General features: G+C 32.6%; 1 protein-coding gene across 1 annotated transcript in view; it reads right to left on the bottom strand.

Moving 5' to 3' along the window:
* Positions 1-2,697: 2,697 nt before the first annotated feature.
* Positions 2,698-18,473, bottom strand: part of LOC115875144 (homeodomain-interacting protein kinase 2-like) — a 40,144-nt gene continuing 24,368 nt past the window's right edge. Inside the window, exons 3-6 of the mRNA XM_030890537.1 lie at positions 9,055-9,165; positions 7,360-7,545; positions 7,194-7,296; positions 2,698-2,864 (exon numbers count right to left, since the gene is read on the bottom strand). Coding sequence (XP_030746397.1) covers positions 2,698-2,864; positions 7,194-7,296; positions 7,360-7,545; positions 9,055-9,165 — 567 coding nt within the window. The remainder of the gene's footprint in view (positions 2,865-7,193; positions 7,297-7,359; positions 7,546-9,054; positions 9,166-18,473) is intronic.

An 18,473-nucleotide genomic window follows, 5' to 3' on the forward strand; every position in this document is an offset into this window, starting at 1 on the left:
GAGTCGGCCAAGATTGTGGAGGAAGGATTGATTTGCAATTATACAGGGAAGTTCTATTTAAAAATAAAAAACTTTATTTTTTTTTTTTTTTTTTATTTTTATTACATAAATTTATTAACTCGCAACTAGACTATTTAACTATTAGGGTACTCCTAATATTTACCCTAGCTTACGTTTTTATACATATCAGCGACCGTGTATATCAAAAAAAAAATGATATTTGAATTTACTTTGATATATATGAATACTTGGTAAGTCAAAGGGTAAATTGTGTGAACTTCGAAGTGATCGTAATTTTTGATGAAGTTACGCAACTTATTGATTTTCTATAGACATAGTTAATTATTTCCAATTAAATGAGGTCTATGATGCGGAGCGGGTTGCTGAGCGTGATGAGGTCTGGAACTACGTTTGCTGGTACTCCACGAGCCAGTATGTTCAACTAGCGCGGGATTAAAAACTTCAGTGGTGACATCTACCGGAAATACTGGTCTCTGTTCCTGTTAACAACGGATATAAACAATGGTAAAATACCTACAGCAATCGTTCATTAAATTAATTTGTAATTCAATTATAAATATTAAATACTATTTTAACTGAAAAGATGGAGGACGCTGAGATTATAAGAAGTATGGTGTGATATAGAATAGCCCCACTCACCCCCCCGACACCCCGCCCCGCCCCCCCATCCCCCTCGCCGGGCCGCCTGTCCCAGACACCTCTTTAGCTTTGTGTTGAGGGATTAATATTTATATGTCATTGGAACTATTTATTAAATTACTATTGATACTTTGAATAAAATTTAAAATTTTTTTTTTTTTAAAATACTTGTTTTTTTATTCTCGAGTATTTCACACAGAGAAAGCAGCACAGTCACACTACCAATCTATATTATTTTACTAAAAAAAGTTTCTATATTTTTTAATTTATATAACTATGGATGGTTAAAAATACATAATCCGTCATGCGTCGTCTCTGTGATTTTAACTAGTTTTTATTGTATTTTCAAATTTTTTTTTTTTATATATTTCATTTTATTGGTTTGACGAAACGCTAAACGACAAATCGGACGCCGATGCGTATGGACTCGCCTTTAGATTTTTTGCGGCTTGTAAAGCTCTTGCAAATTAATAGGTTATTAATTTTGTTGGTGTCAAACATTATGTCAAATATCTGCGTTTTGAAAGATTATGCAATTTTGATTCGTGTTATTCCGTGTGTTTTGTGTCTTTTGAGTCAAGTGGAGGAAAACATCGAGGAAAATTAAACTGTAGACGCCAGACAACAGTTTATAGTTAATACTCCGCTGCCCAGGCAGACAGTCTTATACACCAATAAAGTCTACCAATCATATTATGTTTTGTATAACCAATTCGTCGTAGTAAGTACACATCTCGTAATATGGATACAAGGGATGTACTAAATCATATCGGTACTGCACACACCTATCGACCGACACACACACACGAATTTAGTAACTCGCCAGAAAAAAGGTACTAGATTTAAAAAAATTAAGATTAAAGTTAAATTAACCAACTTATAGACATAAACTCTGTTAAATGTTATTACTAATAAAGGTTTGTTTTAGTTTATTCTAGAGGAGGTATCTATATGATGTAAAGTACCTTCTGTATTTCATTTATATTGATAAATATGATAACAAATACGGGAAGTTTTTTTGAAGCTTGAAAGTAAGAATTTTTTTTTTATTTTCTATATTTTTTGTGTATTTTTTTTTTTTTTTTTTTTTTTTTGTTTTTGTTTGTTTCGTATTAAAACACATACCGTTTTTTTTTTTATAATATAATTTTTTTTTTTTTTTTTTTTTTTTTTTTTTTTTTTTTTTTTTTTTCGCAATATTTTGAAGTACATCAATATTGAGAGTCCAACGAGTTTTAATATATTATTTTCTGCTATGCATTCCAGTTGTAACCAAACACACTTGGTAAACATAAGTAAACTACTGAAATTAAAAATGATAGACAACATCTATCACTGTCAAAGGATCTTGTCGTTGGACAAATTTAAATACGTCAATTTAACTTAAACCCACACACGGCGCTCTCAGCCGCATTCAGGGTGTGTCGCTACTCGCGCGCGCGCCGCGCTCTCTCGCGCTGTTAATAAGTAATCTATTATAAAACTATTATACTAGTATTATTAAAATATATTGGATTTATTTTTTTTTTTGTATATTTTTGGAAATTCGCTTTCTAAGGGTGTGAAATGAAACAATAAATTATAGAGTCTACCCCACGTCTACATATTAATATATTTAACTTTTTAAAATAAAATTAGAACGGCAGCTATGAGGTAGAGACCGGGAATTTAAGTTGGCCATATTTGAGGACTCACAATCCCGGTGGAATCTAAGATTTTTGATATAACCTCTCTTAGTATGTTTATTTCAGTATTAACATGACAACTACTACTGATATTAATATCGATGTGAGTCATTTGAACTACTACTGAATTAAAAATGTTACCTGTAATATAGCTGACGAATCTACCAAAAGAGGTCTACCCCATTCAGCTTCTGAAAGTAAAAGGCCTGCGTGTCATCGCTACGTGCTGTGGCCGGTGAAGGTGTGAGGACACTATAGCCATCGTGTTGGCGGTTTGGAGAAGAATGGTGAGAGGACGGGTTCTAAAAAATTAAAAAGAGTTAATATAAACATTTTTTGTACTTTTAAATTATTATGTGCTTACAGTTAACAACATTTGTCGTCCAGTCGGCTCAACCACGCTGACAGGAACATACTGTTGTTGGCCGGGTTGGCTCAAAATGGGAGGTTGTATCTGTAGAGGGGGTTGCTGCACTACGGTCACGTGCTTGGCAGGGGAACCGCCCATTCCTTGGTAACCTAAAAGTCAGTGCAAAATAAAGTACGGGAAAGAATAGAGTATATTTTTGACTCAATAATTTCAAAAAAAGGAATTGCGAATTTTATGACACCATGTATATAGGGTGTAAAAAAAGTGTACCAAACTTCTGTGGGTGATTCTATAGATAAAAATAAAACAAAAAGTTTTGGTGAACATATACCCTACCATGCTTCTCAAGGAAATTAGGACCCCTTGAAACAGTAATTTTATTTTTATTTGTAGTATCACTCACTTGTTAGTTTGTTACACTATTTTTTTGCACTCTGTATATAGAATATACTTAAAAATATATTTTTTTTATTGTTAAAGCATTATTAGAAAATGGAAGTCGGAGCAAAGTATAATAAATAATAAATATTTGTATATTGTAATCGCAAAACATTTTCCGATGCACGTCATCAATCATATCGATATTGACACTAAAGTCTATAAACCTGACTAAATGAAATTTTGACAAAAATGTTTAAATTTGTTGTATGATTTAAGATACCGAGCAGCTCTTCATTTTACTTTATAGAGCACATGATTGTAACAGATATTTTATTTACATTAAAGCTGCAAAAATTAGTTTAAACCGAATTTTATTATCGCTATGTTGGTTACATTGCGCCGTTTTCAGCAAGGTTGTCGTTTACTATTTGACAACAGTGTCGTATTTCCCATTACGCACAATACGCCCAGGCGTAAAGCGGCAAAATTTTAGGGGCGACTTATAAATTGCGACAAGTTGTCAAAAAATAATGAAAACCAGCAGTTCGAGCGAAGGCAACTGGGATTAAATATCGCCTAAACCGATTCGAAACTGCCTTTACGTCAGTTTTTTGGGAAAACATATTAGAGCGATTCTATAAAACCAACAAAGTACTACCACATATTGGGTATCCTATAAGTATACAGATAAAAATCTTGTCCCTAATTCGTGGTACGAAAATTGTTTTTTATGACGATGTGCAAACGAGTAAAATTTCCTGTGCTCAAAAATAAACTCGCGTAAAATAACAATAAACAGGGTAATAGAGAGATATCGCTAAACCGAATAGCGTGCATGGACGTTAATAAGACCAGGTGTTATTTCCTTTACGTGAGGTGGTATTAACTCTCTTCATTTATAGTTATCGGATCGGAAAGAATTCTGTTCGCGTCGCGTCCGCTATTTAAACTTAACCTAACTTTGAATTTAAAACTTTGAAATTGTTTTGTTTATTAGGTATTTTAAAACTAAAGGGCTAAAGTGCTTATTTCCAGTGCTTTATTGTTCACCGTCTGCCAGTGGGTTTAGGGCAACAAGCAACAAATTCTCTTAGAAGGGCTAAGTCGTCATCTGCTGTAAACCTAAGCCTCTTTATAGATTCTTTAATATTGGAAGAGGTGGAATCCATATTTAGGGCCATATTTATTTAATTAAAACTAATCCCAGCTACTTAAACATCAAATTACCTAATAAAATTCAAGTAATAATTCAAAACAATTCAAACATAACCTAAAATAAAAGATCTCGCCGGCGCGGCCGGCCCCGGTTGTCAAATACCCGCACATGCCCATTTAAGCAATTTTTAAACGTTATTTAGAAATAGCGCTTGGTGTAATTGATCCGCAAATTACGTCAGGCGGTAACGTTATTAGCGGGTGTTTAAGACAATTTTTGCCGAAGTATATAAGCTTTTTAGCTTAGTTTTAACTATTCCTGCAACGAGTGTATCTGCCGAACGAAACTTTTCATGTCTCAAACGAATTAAAACCAGAGAAATAGAAGGGATAGAGAATGAGCGTCAACATGCGCAGAAGGTCTAATCAAGTTGGACGCCATATTCCAGGTCTTCGTGTCATTTTGTATATAGGTGGTAATCTATAAGTAATCAAATATCAATTTGCTGTTTTCAACCATACGGGGGGCAATTTAAATTTAGTGAAATTCTATCATTTATTATGTTTAGTTAACATTAATATGATTTATTTAATTATCAGTTTCAAAACTGCGTACAATATTGGTATATAATACACTAAATATTATACGAATATTCTGACAAAAGACGCTACGGACAGATGACCTTTTCGTCGTTAAACACTCGAAATGATATTAAATAAGTATTTACAATATTTCATGTTTACTTGTACTGAATTACGCGTTTCAATTTAAAATTTTTGCAAATTTGGTAAAAATTCAAAATTGTTCTAAACAACTTTTTGTTCAAGTTGTATATTCATAAAAAACATTTGGTTCGTAATTATTTTTGATGATTACATACCTTGTATTTTTAATATAAACCTAGAAAAAATATGTTTTTGTTTTATTTTTTTTATTCGTCCCTTCAAATTGTGTTACAAAAACTGTTACATAACATGTCCTTTAACAAATATTTTCATAATACATAAACATCATTGATTTTATTAAGGGTATTATTATTAGTATTTATCCTGGTTTTTGTTGACAATAAAAACTCAATCTTGTAATAGAACATCAATTTTATATTTCGTAAAATTATTTTGATACAAATTCAATTTGTCAAAATTCAAGTCATTAATATATTGATAAACAACCCAAATAATTCCTAAATATTTTATTATAAAAAAAACTGTTACCGGTAAGTTTGTAAAATACATTATGCTTTGTCTTAATACTAGAAAAAATCATTTATTTAAAAATTGACTCGCTCATATCGTAACGTGTAGTCTTTGTCGTAACCATGATAAGGTAAATTACAGTTGAGGGTTGGAACCTTTGGTGTTACACAGCAAAATAAAAACACTAAATCACCACGATACACCAAAACACTTGTTAGCATCGTCAGCAGATGATTATAAACTAAACTCAGTTTAGCGAAACGCGCGTCCAGTGTAAAAGTAAAAGTGTTTTGGTGTATTGTGGTGATTTAGTGTTTTTATTTTGCCATGATAAGGTACGCGTAAATACTGCATGACGCTATTCGGTTTTCCGATATCTCTCTAATAACTGTACCGGGCAGGCGCTGTGCACAATTTTAGAGGCCATAAGTGGGCGTGCTATGTGCGCAAACTAGTAACCTAACTAGTGCCCGATTCCGAAAATTGGAACCACGAAAAACAATAAAGAAAAAACAAAGCTTTTACAACAGAATGCTTACATTTTTTATAAGTAAGTAGTAAAAGTAGTAGTGTAGTAGTAAAAGAGACCGATATTCAATGCACACTGTCAAACATGCTTTAATATATTCGAACTCATAATTTGGAAGCAGTTTTTCCAAATATGGAAATTGCTTTACAGATATATGTATCCATGGCGCGGCGGTTACAGTGTGCTCAGTGGAACGGTCATTTTCCACACTTAAACGATTAAAATCCTATTTAAGGGCCACTATGGAACAAGATCGTTTAAATTCCTTAACATTATTAACAATAGAATCAGATTTAACTACAAGTATAAATTTTGACAAAATTATTGATTCGTTTGCTGCCATTAAATCCCGGCAAATTTTTGTTGTTATAGCGAATATAAGGGCGGCATTTTTTAAGTGACGTAAGGCGGAAATTTGGTAAATCCGGCACTGTTTGAGAATTATCATAATGTTTTGATTGCATTGTTTTGCATAATATCGTGTTGTTGAATCTTTGTGAGTAATTCTCGTTTTTTGCCTATTTTCATAGTCTTTTTTTTTAAATTGTACTTTTAAGCACACACAGTTCTTTTAAGAACTAAATTTTCGGGTTTTTGTATTGTATTTCTTGAAATTGTGTGTTAGTCGAAGCAAAGAGCTTATAGCTTCCCCGATTAATTAATTTGAACGAGAATGTGACAATAAAGGTTCTTTATTATTACTCTTGACTGCAGTCAGAGAAGTAAGTTTGATTGATAAGCACATTACACCACTTTCGAAGTTATTTCTGCGTTAGTTTTTATTAAATTCTGTGATTATTAATTTGTGCATTAATAGCACCCTCTTACTTGTTGTGACTGTTGTGTACTGTGATTACCACTTATGGCGTTGTAGATTATACATCAATAAATAAATAAATAACCCATAATAATGCTTAGAATAATCTTCATAATGGAGTAGTTTTTGCCAATATGTAATAAGTAAAATAAGCTATAAAACAAATAAATCAATTAATTACTAAAATATTATTTATTATTATAAATTAAAAATAAAACGTAAAAATCTTTAAAAAATGATATAATAAATATATTGTGTCACTTTTAAGATTCGTCTCATAAATCCATTACAATCTGGCAGCGCTGTCACCATCGCTTGTCACTCAAAGTTGATCACGTGCTTTGTAAATTCTTTTGCGATTACCATATTTTTTTCTGTTTAAAATAATTATTTTTTTACCTGCTGGACAGAGTATACTGGACACCAATTGATGCTGGAACGGATCTGCTCTAGCGCTGGTTGCGTACTGACGTCCAACAGTTCTTCCATTGTAAATCTGGTACTAAAATAAAAAAACCAATCAGAAAAAACACCCCAAAATACAAAAAAATAATCAACAACTTACCAAGTTGTCATATCCAGACCTATCCCTCACTAGCCTCTGCACTTGGTTGGTCAGTTGATTGTTTATGGTAAACGTCACGTTACCATTAGAGTTTGGTACAAAGTTAGCGACCAAAGATGGCGCCTGTTGAGCTGGTTGGTGGTGGGAAGCGGCCGAAGATGTGCTGTAGTCGTTGCGACGACAAACCTAGCAAAGAAAAATAGTAAAATCTCAAATATTTACCATAAAACCATAGTAGAAGAAGAAAAGTAGTTGCACTCTGCCAAATATTTTCTACCAGATTTAACAATCTGTCGAATATCGGCAGATTGCAGAGCCGTCGACCTGCGAGGTTCGAGCGTTGCATCCCAGCACAGAGACGGATTGACAAAAAATGAGTGCCTTACTGTGTGTTGCTATTAGTTGTAGTAATAAATCAAAAAATTGTGCTTTGAGTTTTTTTTGAGAGTCATTTGAGATCATGTTTGTGTTGAGGTTAATTTTCTCATGATTGATTACTACTTAATAATTTGATATTTTCATTTAAACCTCAATTTTTTATCGACTTTACTTTTGACAACCATCCCTTGCTTGATGTTTAACGAACTGCACCATCATTGGACAAAAATTTCTTAGTAACGAAAGTACCGAAAAAAAACTGGACATCCCGGTTCCTTAGAATGGCATGGCACCGAAATTATGGCACCGAAATTACCGGTTCCGAAAAACAGCTCCGGTTCCGGAAACGCTATAACGTACCATAACCATAAAGAGCAAATATTTTTAGGGGTAGTATATTTTGGTCCCAGAAATGAGAATTTTTCTGCCCTATTTTCTTTGAAAAAGAATCTGGATTTTTTTTTAGTTTTTAGTTAAAAAACATAATTTCTTGATAAGATGGTAACTAGAGTTCAGAACCGGAAATTCCCGGTTCTTTTGAGATATCAAAGAACCGGGACTCGAAATTATTAATTCCCGGTTCTTTTGGTACCTTCGGGACTCGGTAACAATAACTAAAAAATTATACTTTTATTACGTGAGAAAGTATTGATGCTACTTCCCATTGTTCTTGCTTCTTTTCTCTTTTGAAATTTCTGTAATGTTTATTGAAATTATTGAAGTTTAAATATACTATTTTATTATTTAGTACAATGTATTAGTTATCCAATGAAAATCACCTAACCAATATATTACTACAAAACAAACAAATTAATGTTAAAATTAAACTTGTTTTAAATTTAAAAAAATCTTTTAAATAGATAATAATATAAAAATATGTTATTATATATTTTTTCCGCATTTCTTCCCATCAGAAGATTTGCAGATACAGAAGAATAATTATTACTTACACGAAATGTGAAAATATTCTGTTTTCAAACAAATTTTCACTCGAAGATCAATTTTTTTTATTTTATTTTATTGTAAACTCATATTTTCCTAAATACATCTCTGTGAAACTATGGCGAGTGTCACGACAATACTTTGCCTAGTTATAGACCACGACTATACAGCTACGTCAGTGGTCACGGGATGCGAGAACAAGGTCATATAAAGTGGCAGAAAAAGAACAAAGGATCTGACAAGGAGTAAAGCTACTAGTGTCCTTATACTATGATAAAACATTGCGTTTTCTAAGTCAAGGGTGAGTTCATAATACAAGTATTTTTTTCTTTTAGTATGTACTAAGAAAACGCTACAGTGTTGATAAATATTTACCTCCATCATTTGGACGCTGGCTTTGACGTTGTTGCAGTGCGCATAGTCGATCAGGTGAGCCAATCGGACGAAAGGATGGTTCAGTGCTTCGCCTGGGGTAGTGCGTCGTTCCTGAAGTGGGATAAATATAAGTTGCAGAGGACCAAACACACCAAACAGTAATACAAATGTAAAAAATAATAATAAATTGCATTCCTCCTCTTTCTCATACAACACAATTCAATTATTCAATTATTTCAGAAATAATATTGATTTATACACAAAATATCATTAAAAAGACCAAATGTAAAGATATAAATAAACCTTTAAAACAATCAATAACAGCAGTAGTGATAAGCAAATGCAAAACCAAGAAAGTCTTGGTTCGTTGTTCATCCCCAATACATAATCATCAACCCAAAAAATTGCTGTTGGCCTCTCGAATTCAAAACGTAGGATTAGAAAATTAACCTTGCCTTTTTGTAATTATTATTATTGTAGACCTTCGTTCAGAAACTCGCAATTAGTGGAATAAATTAGTGGTTTCAAAAGCATTTTGGTAAACTCTGTCTCAAATAGTTTCTGAAAGTAAATAAAATTAATTTTTTTAAAAAAGGTCCGATTAAATTAATATTCCGAAACTAAAGTTCCAAAAGATTCGTAATATATCTATAAATTCATTTACCCAATTAGTAGTTATAAAAGCATTTTGGTAAACTCTGTGTCAAACAGTTTCTGAAAAATAAAAATTAATTTTTTAAAAAAGTCCGATTATATTAATATCTCCGAAACTAAAGTTCCAAGAAATGTTGTAATATAATCTAGAAATTCATTTACCCACCAGTAGATATATAAAAAAGCATTTTGGTAACCTATCTCAAATAGTCTCTGAAAATAAAATTAATTTTTAAAAGGTCCGATTAAATTTATATCCTCGAAACCAAAGTTCCAAGAAATGTCGTAATATATCTATAAATTCATTTACCCAATTAGTAGTTATAAAAGCATTTTTGGTAAACTCTGTGTCGAATAGTTTCTGATTAAATTAATAGTTTATTTTTAAAGAAGCATGCGTAATAATATGGTTATTAACCAGAGGATATATGCGTTACTATTAAAGGACATGTTTACTGTTTAATGTGCTGAAACGTCTAGAACTATTGGCAACGTCGCTGCTAGTCTTCCAGAATGACATGAGCCGTCCGTCCCACCACCCCTCGCGACGGCCCTTGGTCCGTTATAGCGTACTACGTTTAGCTTACGGTGTGTTTGAAGTTGGAATCAAGTCCGAAGTGAACTTTCCAGTGTTTTTTAGTAGTTTTTGCTTTTGTTTAACGTACTTTTGAATCTGCGAATTTTCAATATGGTACGACAGTGTGAAATGTGTGGAAAAATAAGCTCAAATTACCCGAATTTGTCTTTTTACAGGTAGGTATTGTTTCCGCCGCGCCGTAATCGCCGTACATAGGCGTCCCACAAGAGAACCTCTCACAATTAAAATAATTTCTAATTATATTTGTTGAATTTTGAGCTATTAAAACAAGAACGTAGTAGCCGGTAATTGAATTATAATTCGTCTCAATTACTAAATAACTGTTGTAGATCATAAGAAATTTGAATATAAACGTTGCATTTGAAACTTTATTATAAGTCAGAAAGTGATATTTTTTTTCCTAAAATTGCGTCATATTTTGGTCATTATATACGATATTCTAAAGGAATTTTGCCAACAAATAAACAAAGGTGTTTACCCGCCCTTTTTTACATTTTATTGTCATCAGTTTCCTTAACTGTTGATCAAGTGCTTGTCTTTTGTTCCATATATTATTTGGGTTAGTTCTACTTCTGGGTAGGTTTCCTGTCTCAGGGTGGAAGTGACATTGACTGATTTGGCTTTGATTTGACAGTTTCATTAGCTTTTAGCCGCCAATTTTATAACCATATAACCACTTTGACAATAAGACTTATTATAAAATATAATTTATACCAAAGTTAAGAGAGAACTGCGTTTTGTGAGAATTGGCATCTTTTACATTTTATGTTTTTGACAGTTTATTCTCAATTACATTTATCTTTTTTACATTTCTGTTACCATTTGAACACAAACTATTTTTAGCACAGAAACAATCTCGGGGAAGGTATAAAAATACACATTTTTATAACAGAATTGTTAGATTGCAATCTTACATGAACAACAATGTTCACGATTGTGCTACAATACGAGGACATACACCATCTGAGAGATCCGAAAAACCTTCAAACCTTCAAAAGGAAATCGAACAGCACGTGTACAACTATGCACGCACAAGAAAAAAAAATCGCCAGTCAAGAATTTTCTACGCATAATCGACCTATTAACATAATCCTTTCAAATTTTCAATCTAGTGACACTATAGTCGAACTGATTGAAAAAAAAACTCTGAACACACGCAGATACCTATATATACTAATTGAACTAATGATATTTCACTTAAAATCAAGGTCGCGCGAACAATTATTATTATTGGTATTAGACAATCACCTGTAATGTGCGAAGTGACGTAATTTTTTCTCTGTTAGACGCCGCTGCTGGTTTCTATTTTGAACGAGGAGATGGCGAGCCTTTGGAAATGTGATTTCATTATCGTCGATCTTTAACTGTAATTAGTGGTTCCAGTGTATCGATAAAGTCGTAGGTACTTAAGTTTTAAAGGCTTCGGAAAGGTCAAGGTGGGCGAATTTGGTCTTGGATTTTTTGTCTCTTCCTATTTAACTGGACGTTTATAAATGGTAGACAGAGTGTTACTTGTAATAATAATGTTGTTTTGTGAAGATAATAAAAAAAAGAAGTTAAATAAGAATATATGTTCATCTGATGTCAATTGAAAAGGTCAAGAGGAAAAACATGATAAGCGCCATTTTACTAATTTTACAGGAAAGCACTGGACGGCTGACAGTTATCAGGTTCTTCGACCATATGTGAAAATGTCAAAAGTTGACATATTAAACGTCATTCTATCCAGAGTGTCATTTTCTATCGAATAAAGTAAAAAATACCGAGGATGCCATTTAAAAATCAAAACTTGTAGTCATTTCCGGTGAAACAGGGAGTGACCAAAAACAACTGAATACGTCAATCAATTCTAATTTGTCATATACATACCAAATCTCGTTTTTAACTGAAAAAATAAAAATGTTATAGGGGTGAGTCACTTTTGAGACGCACCTGGATGCCATTTCTTCTGCTTTTTCAATTATACTATAAAAACTTGAAAAATGCTTAAATTGTTAAGTCTTCCCCATTTTGAAAAAACTGCAGAACAAAATCCAAACAACAAGGTAAGGATTATGTTCTCTAATTTGACAGAATATCAAATAAATTATGGAAATTTTTCAGGCACAAAACGGGTACGAAACCTTTGTAAATGTGAGCCACGTCTGTTTCTTAAAAGTTTCGAAAAATTTGTTACACTAAAATCTTTATTGTTATAGCTTATGTAGCGAAACCATATTTTGGTGAAATGTTTCGAAACAAAAAGCGATTTATGTTTCGAAACATATGTATCAAAACTGTGTTGAATTAATTTCAGTAACACCATCATTGTTTCGAAACTGCTTCGCAGTGTTTCCCAGCAGAGATTTTGTTTCGATTTTGTGTGTCTAAAAATGCTACTTGGGGTAAATTGTATTTTTCGTAATTTTTTTGTCTGAAAGAAATATTACCTGGCTTATTGAACAGACTTGATGTTCTGTTACTTGGTATAAGTCGATATGGTTCTGTGGTTAAAAAATATTGTTTGTTTATTGTTTTTATTTCATATATCAGTGTTAAATAAGAGTAAAACCTAAACATCTATTAACGGATGAAATAAATACTGACTTTAAGAAGTCTTCCTAGAAATGAGCTCGTTGTACAATTCTTTTCGTCTTCATCACGGGCCGGCCACCCTGAAATTATTTGTTTTTCTTTTTAGGCTATGGATGTTAAATCGACGTTCTAGGTTGTTTGAAAAACCTACATTAAATTTATTTATTGCGTCTCTGTTGGTTTAGGCGGCAATTAAAGTTGTACTAAAACGTTGTTGCAGATGACAAGTTACATGAAAGACTGTGTTTTTATTAAGGAATATTTAGAAACATACAAGAAAATATCTTTTTCAATTCACACTTGTCTATAATATTTAATATCTTAATGAAAGGAAAAAGTACATGATGCTAAAAGTACATATGCAAAGTTAATGTTTGCAGTGCATCCTACGCTTTCTAAGAAATATTAGTTTATGCAAAGTTGTTATAAGAAAGGGAAGAATGAAGAATTAATTTATTCAGAGTGCAGGGCCACAGCACAGAGCTAGTTTAGCAAGGCAAGGATTATCGGTATCCGATCCAGAGCCAGTATTGGGAGTATCCAAATGTATAACCCGTAGGGGAGCAAAACTGGAACAGGGAAAGGCAGTCCACTGGAGAAACAGACAGGGACACAGGCATAGCAAGGCCTTTATCCAAGAATCTAATTCTTAAACTACAGGAATAAATTGCGTATTACAACACGTCTTTTGACAGACCATATAGCTGTCAAGTGCTACCTGGACAAGCTCAACGTGTATCAAAGAAGTCTTTACTACAGGCTCTGCGATAAAGATCCTGAGACAGCAGAGCACATAGTATGTCACTGCGAGGCTCCGGATTGCAAGCGAAATTTACTGATTTCTTCTCTCTTATCCTACTTCTTTCTTATCCTCTTCTCTCTAAAAAAAACATACTTAAAAAGAGTAATACTTCTTGTACTGATATGGCTTCCTCTCTGCTAATATCTGACGCTATTAATAATACCCTTGCTCATATTTATTGTACTGGAGTTACAATAGAAAATGAATCATTACTGAACATAGTTTTGTCTTTGATCACGTACTATTAACTTGATGTGGCTTCTGCAGTATATTAATTATTGATTTATCTGAAATTACATTGAAATTTCTTGTAAAGATTGTAATCAGAAATATGTTGGGCAAACTAGAAGGTCAATATTAACTAGATTTAAAGAACATTTGGCTCAGATAAGATATGGTAGACCGGATAAATCTTGCGTTGCCGAACATATTGTTGATAAAGAACATTGTATAGATCTTAATAACTTGAAATTAATTAAACAAGTCTCAAATTACAGGCAATTAGATGCATATGAAAGCATCAGAATTAATAAATGTAAAGATAGTATGAACAGAGACAACGGTCCAATTCCTTCCAGTTCTTTGTTCCTACTACTCTAGTGGCGGAAATCTAACTGTTACGCTCGGTGGGTTCTGACTCGGTTGGCTAGATCTTGCCACGCCCACTCTGTGCCCACTGAGCGAGTATATAAACGCTCCAATTGTAGATTGTATTTTAGTTTATAATCATCTGCTGATGATGCTAACATGGTTAGCGAAACGCGCGTCCAGTGTAAAAGTAAAAGTGTTTTGGTGTATTGTGGTGATTTAGTGTTTTATTTTGCTGTGTGAATACCAAAGGTTCCAACCCTCAACTGTAATTTAGGGATTATATTGGGAAAATTTTCAAAATTCTAGAAAAAATATTAATTGACATTTCTGTAAATATACTTAAAAAGAGTAATACTTCTTGTATTGATATGGCTTCCTCTCTGCTAATATCTGATTATTATACTAACAACTATTTAAATTATCATAATTAAACCGTAACAAAATTATTTATGGATAAATTTTTGAAGTTGATGGCATGTGTCCATCAGGAGTTTACCAACAGCTGAAGAAGTGTCATACTGGGATTGAGGGCATAAATTTCTTATGGAATATGGTTAATCATACTGAAAAATATTTAAGTTAATCAAGTCAAATTGTAACAAAAACATTTATCGATAAATTTTCGAAGTCGATGGCATCTGTCCATCAGGAGCTTACCAATAGCTGAAGAAGTGTGATACTGATGTGGAAAATATAATTTTCTTATGAAATACAATTATTTATACTAACAACTATTTAAATTATCATAATTAAACCGTAACAAAATTATTTATGGATAAATTTTTGAAGTTGATGGCATGTGTCCACCAGGAGTTTACCAACAGCTGAAGAAGTGTCATACTGGGATTGACGGCATAAATTTCTTATGGAATATGGTTAATCATACTTAAAAATATAAGTTAATCAAGTCAAATTGTAACAAAAACATTTATCGATAAATTTTCGAAGTCGATGGCATCTGTCCATCAGGAGCTTACCAATAGCTGAAGAAGTGTGATACTGAGGTGGAAAATATAATTTTCTTATGAAATACAATTATTTATACTAACAACTATTTAAATTATCATAATTAAACAGATATATATCTATATTATTATATTATTATAATAGAAAATGACTTATTACTGAACATACGTTTTGTCTTTGATGACGTACTATTAACTTGATGTGGCTTCTGCAGTATATTAATTGATTTATCAGAAATTACATTTAATTTGACGTTCATTATTAGCGTTTTGAATTAATTACAAGTACCTATATTTTCATTTATTTTTGTCAATTTTCATAAACCTTATTGATATACATTTAATGTCTAAATTCTTTATATCCAAGTACATAGATACTCACAAATAAAAAAAACATCTAGGTATAGTTTCAATATTTAATTACTTACTGTATCTTTATTTTTTTTTATCTTGAATTACTTCTATTTTATAATATGTAGATTACAGTTTTTTCTTTTTTTTTCAGATACACCATGCGGATAACACGATTGAATCTTGTGCTGCAAATAATAGGTAAGTCGATTATTTTTGATACGTTTTGTATGATATAAACCATGACTTCTCTCTGACACGTGAAACTTATGGTTTGTACTCGCATATTATACAGGGTGGTCCGAACTGTATTCCGGAAACTTCGGCTGTATATTCTGTATAGATAAAAATAAGTAAAAAAGTTTGTATAAATGTATGTCCTAAAATGCTTAGTTTCGGAGATACAGGGTGTAGAAGTTTCATTTTTATGTCGATTTTATACGAATAATTACCAAAGTAACGTCAATATTTAGATGAAAATTGGTGTCTGGGAGTTTTTGGACATGAGAAATTTGATTGTGATGTCAATATAGTCTCCTACTTGTAGAGGGCGCCGCCTACATATTTTTTAAGTGGTTTGCAGAGTAATAACTTTTCGTCCGTACCTGTATAAAACTACTGAGTAAAAAATATACATTTAACACGTTTTTTACGTTAAAAAAAAGTTTTCTTGGTAAAAATCGCTACGAGCAATGGTTCTCGAGATATTTGGCATCGAAATTATCAATACCTGTCATCCTTGTCATAAAATAAACGTGTTGACTGAAATGACATTATTGGACTGGAATCATAAATTTGAAATGTTTTTGTGCCAAAAGTTCCACAGAAACTGTTTTATCATCATTTTTTCGAAGAGATATTTATGATTAATTTAAAAAAAAATGTTTCCAAATTTATCATTTCAGTCAAATAACTATCTACTCAACATCTTTATTTTTTGTCAATAATGATACGTATTTACTATTTCCATTCTAAATATCTTGAGAACGGTTGCTTGTAACGATTTTTACAATGACGAAGGGAGTAAAAAAATCACGGAAATGTATTTTTTTTCACTCAGTAGTTTTATACAAGTACGGGCGAAAAGTTATTAACTCTTCAAAACAGTTAAAACACATGTAGGTAGCGCCCCCTACAAATAGGAGTCATATTGACATCAAAATCAAACTACTCATGTCAAAAAACTCCCAAATACCAATTTCCATCCAAATATTGAGGTTACTTCAGAAATTATTTGGAAAAAATCGAAATAAAAATTCTATACCCCGAAATTAACCATGTTAGGACATACATAAAATATTATATCATGTAAATGAATAGGACAACGCACACTATCCGTTCCATTTCCCTTCCGTTCCATATCCTTTCCTTACATACATTTTTTTGGCGGACGAACTGAAGCCTATCGGAAACAGCATTGTCAAGTTGTTACATTTGTATTCTTTCACCTCTTAATTAAATCTATTACCTTTTTCAAAAGATACAAATTTTGAAAATAAAATTTCGTAATGATATAACGAGTATCATGTACGCAATGAAGAGGTTCTTGGGAGGCTTAACAAGGAAAGGGAATTACTTGCAAATAAAAAAAAACGAAAGACAGCATACCTGGGCCATGTCATGCGCCTTAGCAGAGCAAAGCTTCTGAAGTTGATTATAGAAGGAAAGGTAGAAGGCAGAAGAGGACTTGGGAGACGCAAGCACTCTTGGTTGAAAAACTTACGAGACTGGACTGGACTGAACTCACACGAACTGTTTCGAGCTGCACAGGACAGGCAGTGTTTCGCCGCGATTTTTGCCATCCTTCATTAGAAGATGTTACTATAAGAAGAAGAATGATAAATTGTACAATAAAAAGTATGGAAATGATACGGAACGGAAGCTTACGTATAGCGTCAATACAATAAAAAATACTTAACGGGTATGGAATGGAAACGGAAGATATAGTGAGAATCAACCTTTATTCGGCTCAATTTTGCGAGTTTCTGGATTGGGCCGTTTTTGCGCTGGTAGCCTCATATATGAATTCAGATTTTTTGAAATTGCGGTCGATGAGTACATATACGTGTCGGGTTTTTGAGCGCGTGTAAAAGCAATCGGGTTACGGCGCATCAATAAACAATGCAGCCTCCGTCCTTTACCGTTGAAGCGCGTGTATATGTATATGTACATCGGAGCAACATGGCCGCGTGCATAAATTAATCCCCCGAACCCGTCCGTCATTCGTTTTGGAAGGGTTGCGAAGGGGGGACGATGAATTAGGGATAGGGTTGTCAGCGTACCGCGCGAAACAAACGCAACATTATTCCAGTTTCTGTTGGCGAAGCTGGATCGATATTTTCCTGAATAGTGGTGTGTTTATTTTAGTTTTTCGATAGTTTGTCGTCAAAATAGCTATCGAGCCATGGTGAAGTCTATTGATAGTTTGAAGGCTTTGGTTTGAATTGACTCATGACATCTATCTCAATATCTGAAAAATATTCATTTGTTAATCCTCCATCTAACAAAAACTAATATACTGGATGTTCCATATAAAAAAATCGAAAAAAAAAATGATTTGATATTTTTGAAAGTTTGGCTTAGAGTTTTGAACACCCTGTATGATTTAAGATTACCATATTTATAGCAAAACAATTATAGACCACCTATGCCTAGTTTAGTTTTTATTTCAGGACATTTCTTGATTTTTTTAAAGGTTGAAAAATATACCGTGTGCGTTTCAAAAGTGGCTCATTTTATATAAACGAGATTTGGTATGTTAGTAAGTTAGTATATGACCTAAATTAGGATTGATTGACGTATTCAATTGTTTTTGGTTACTTCCTGTTCCACCTGAAATGACTACAACTTTTGATTTTTAAACGGCACCCTCGGTATATTTTTT

Source organism: Sitophilus oryzae, unplaced genomic scaffold (genome assembly GCF_002938485.1).
Source record: "Sitophilus oryzae breed Bouriz unplaced genomic scaffold, Soryzae_2.0 scaffold_134_pilon_pilon, whole genome shotgun sequence".
NCBI lineage: Eukaryota > Metazoa > Arthropoda > Insecta > Coleoptera > Curculionidae > Sitophilus > Sitophilus oryzae.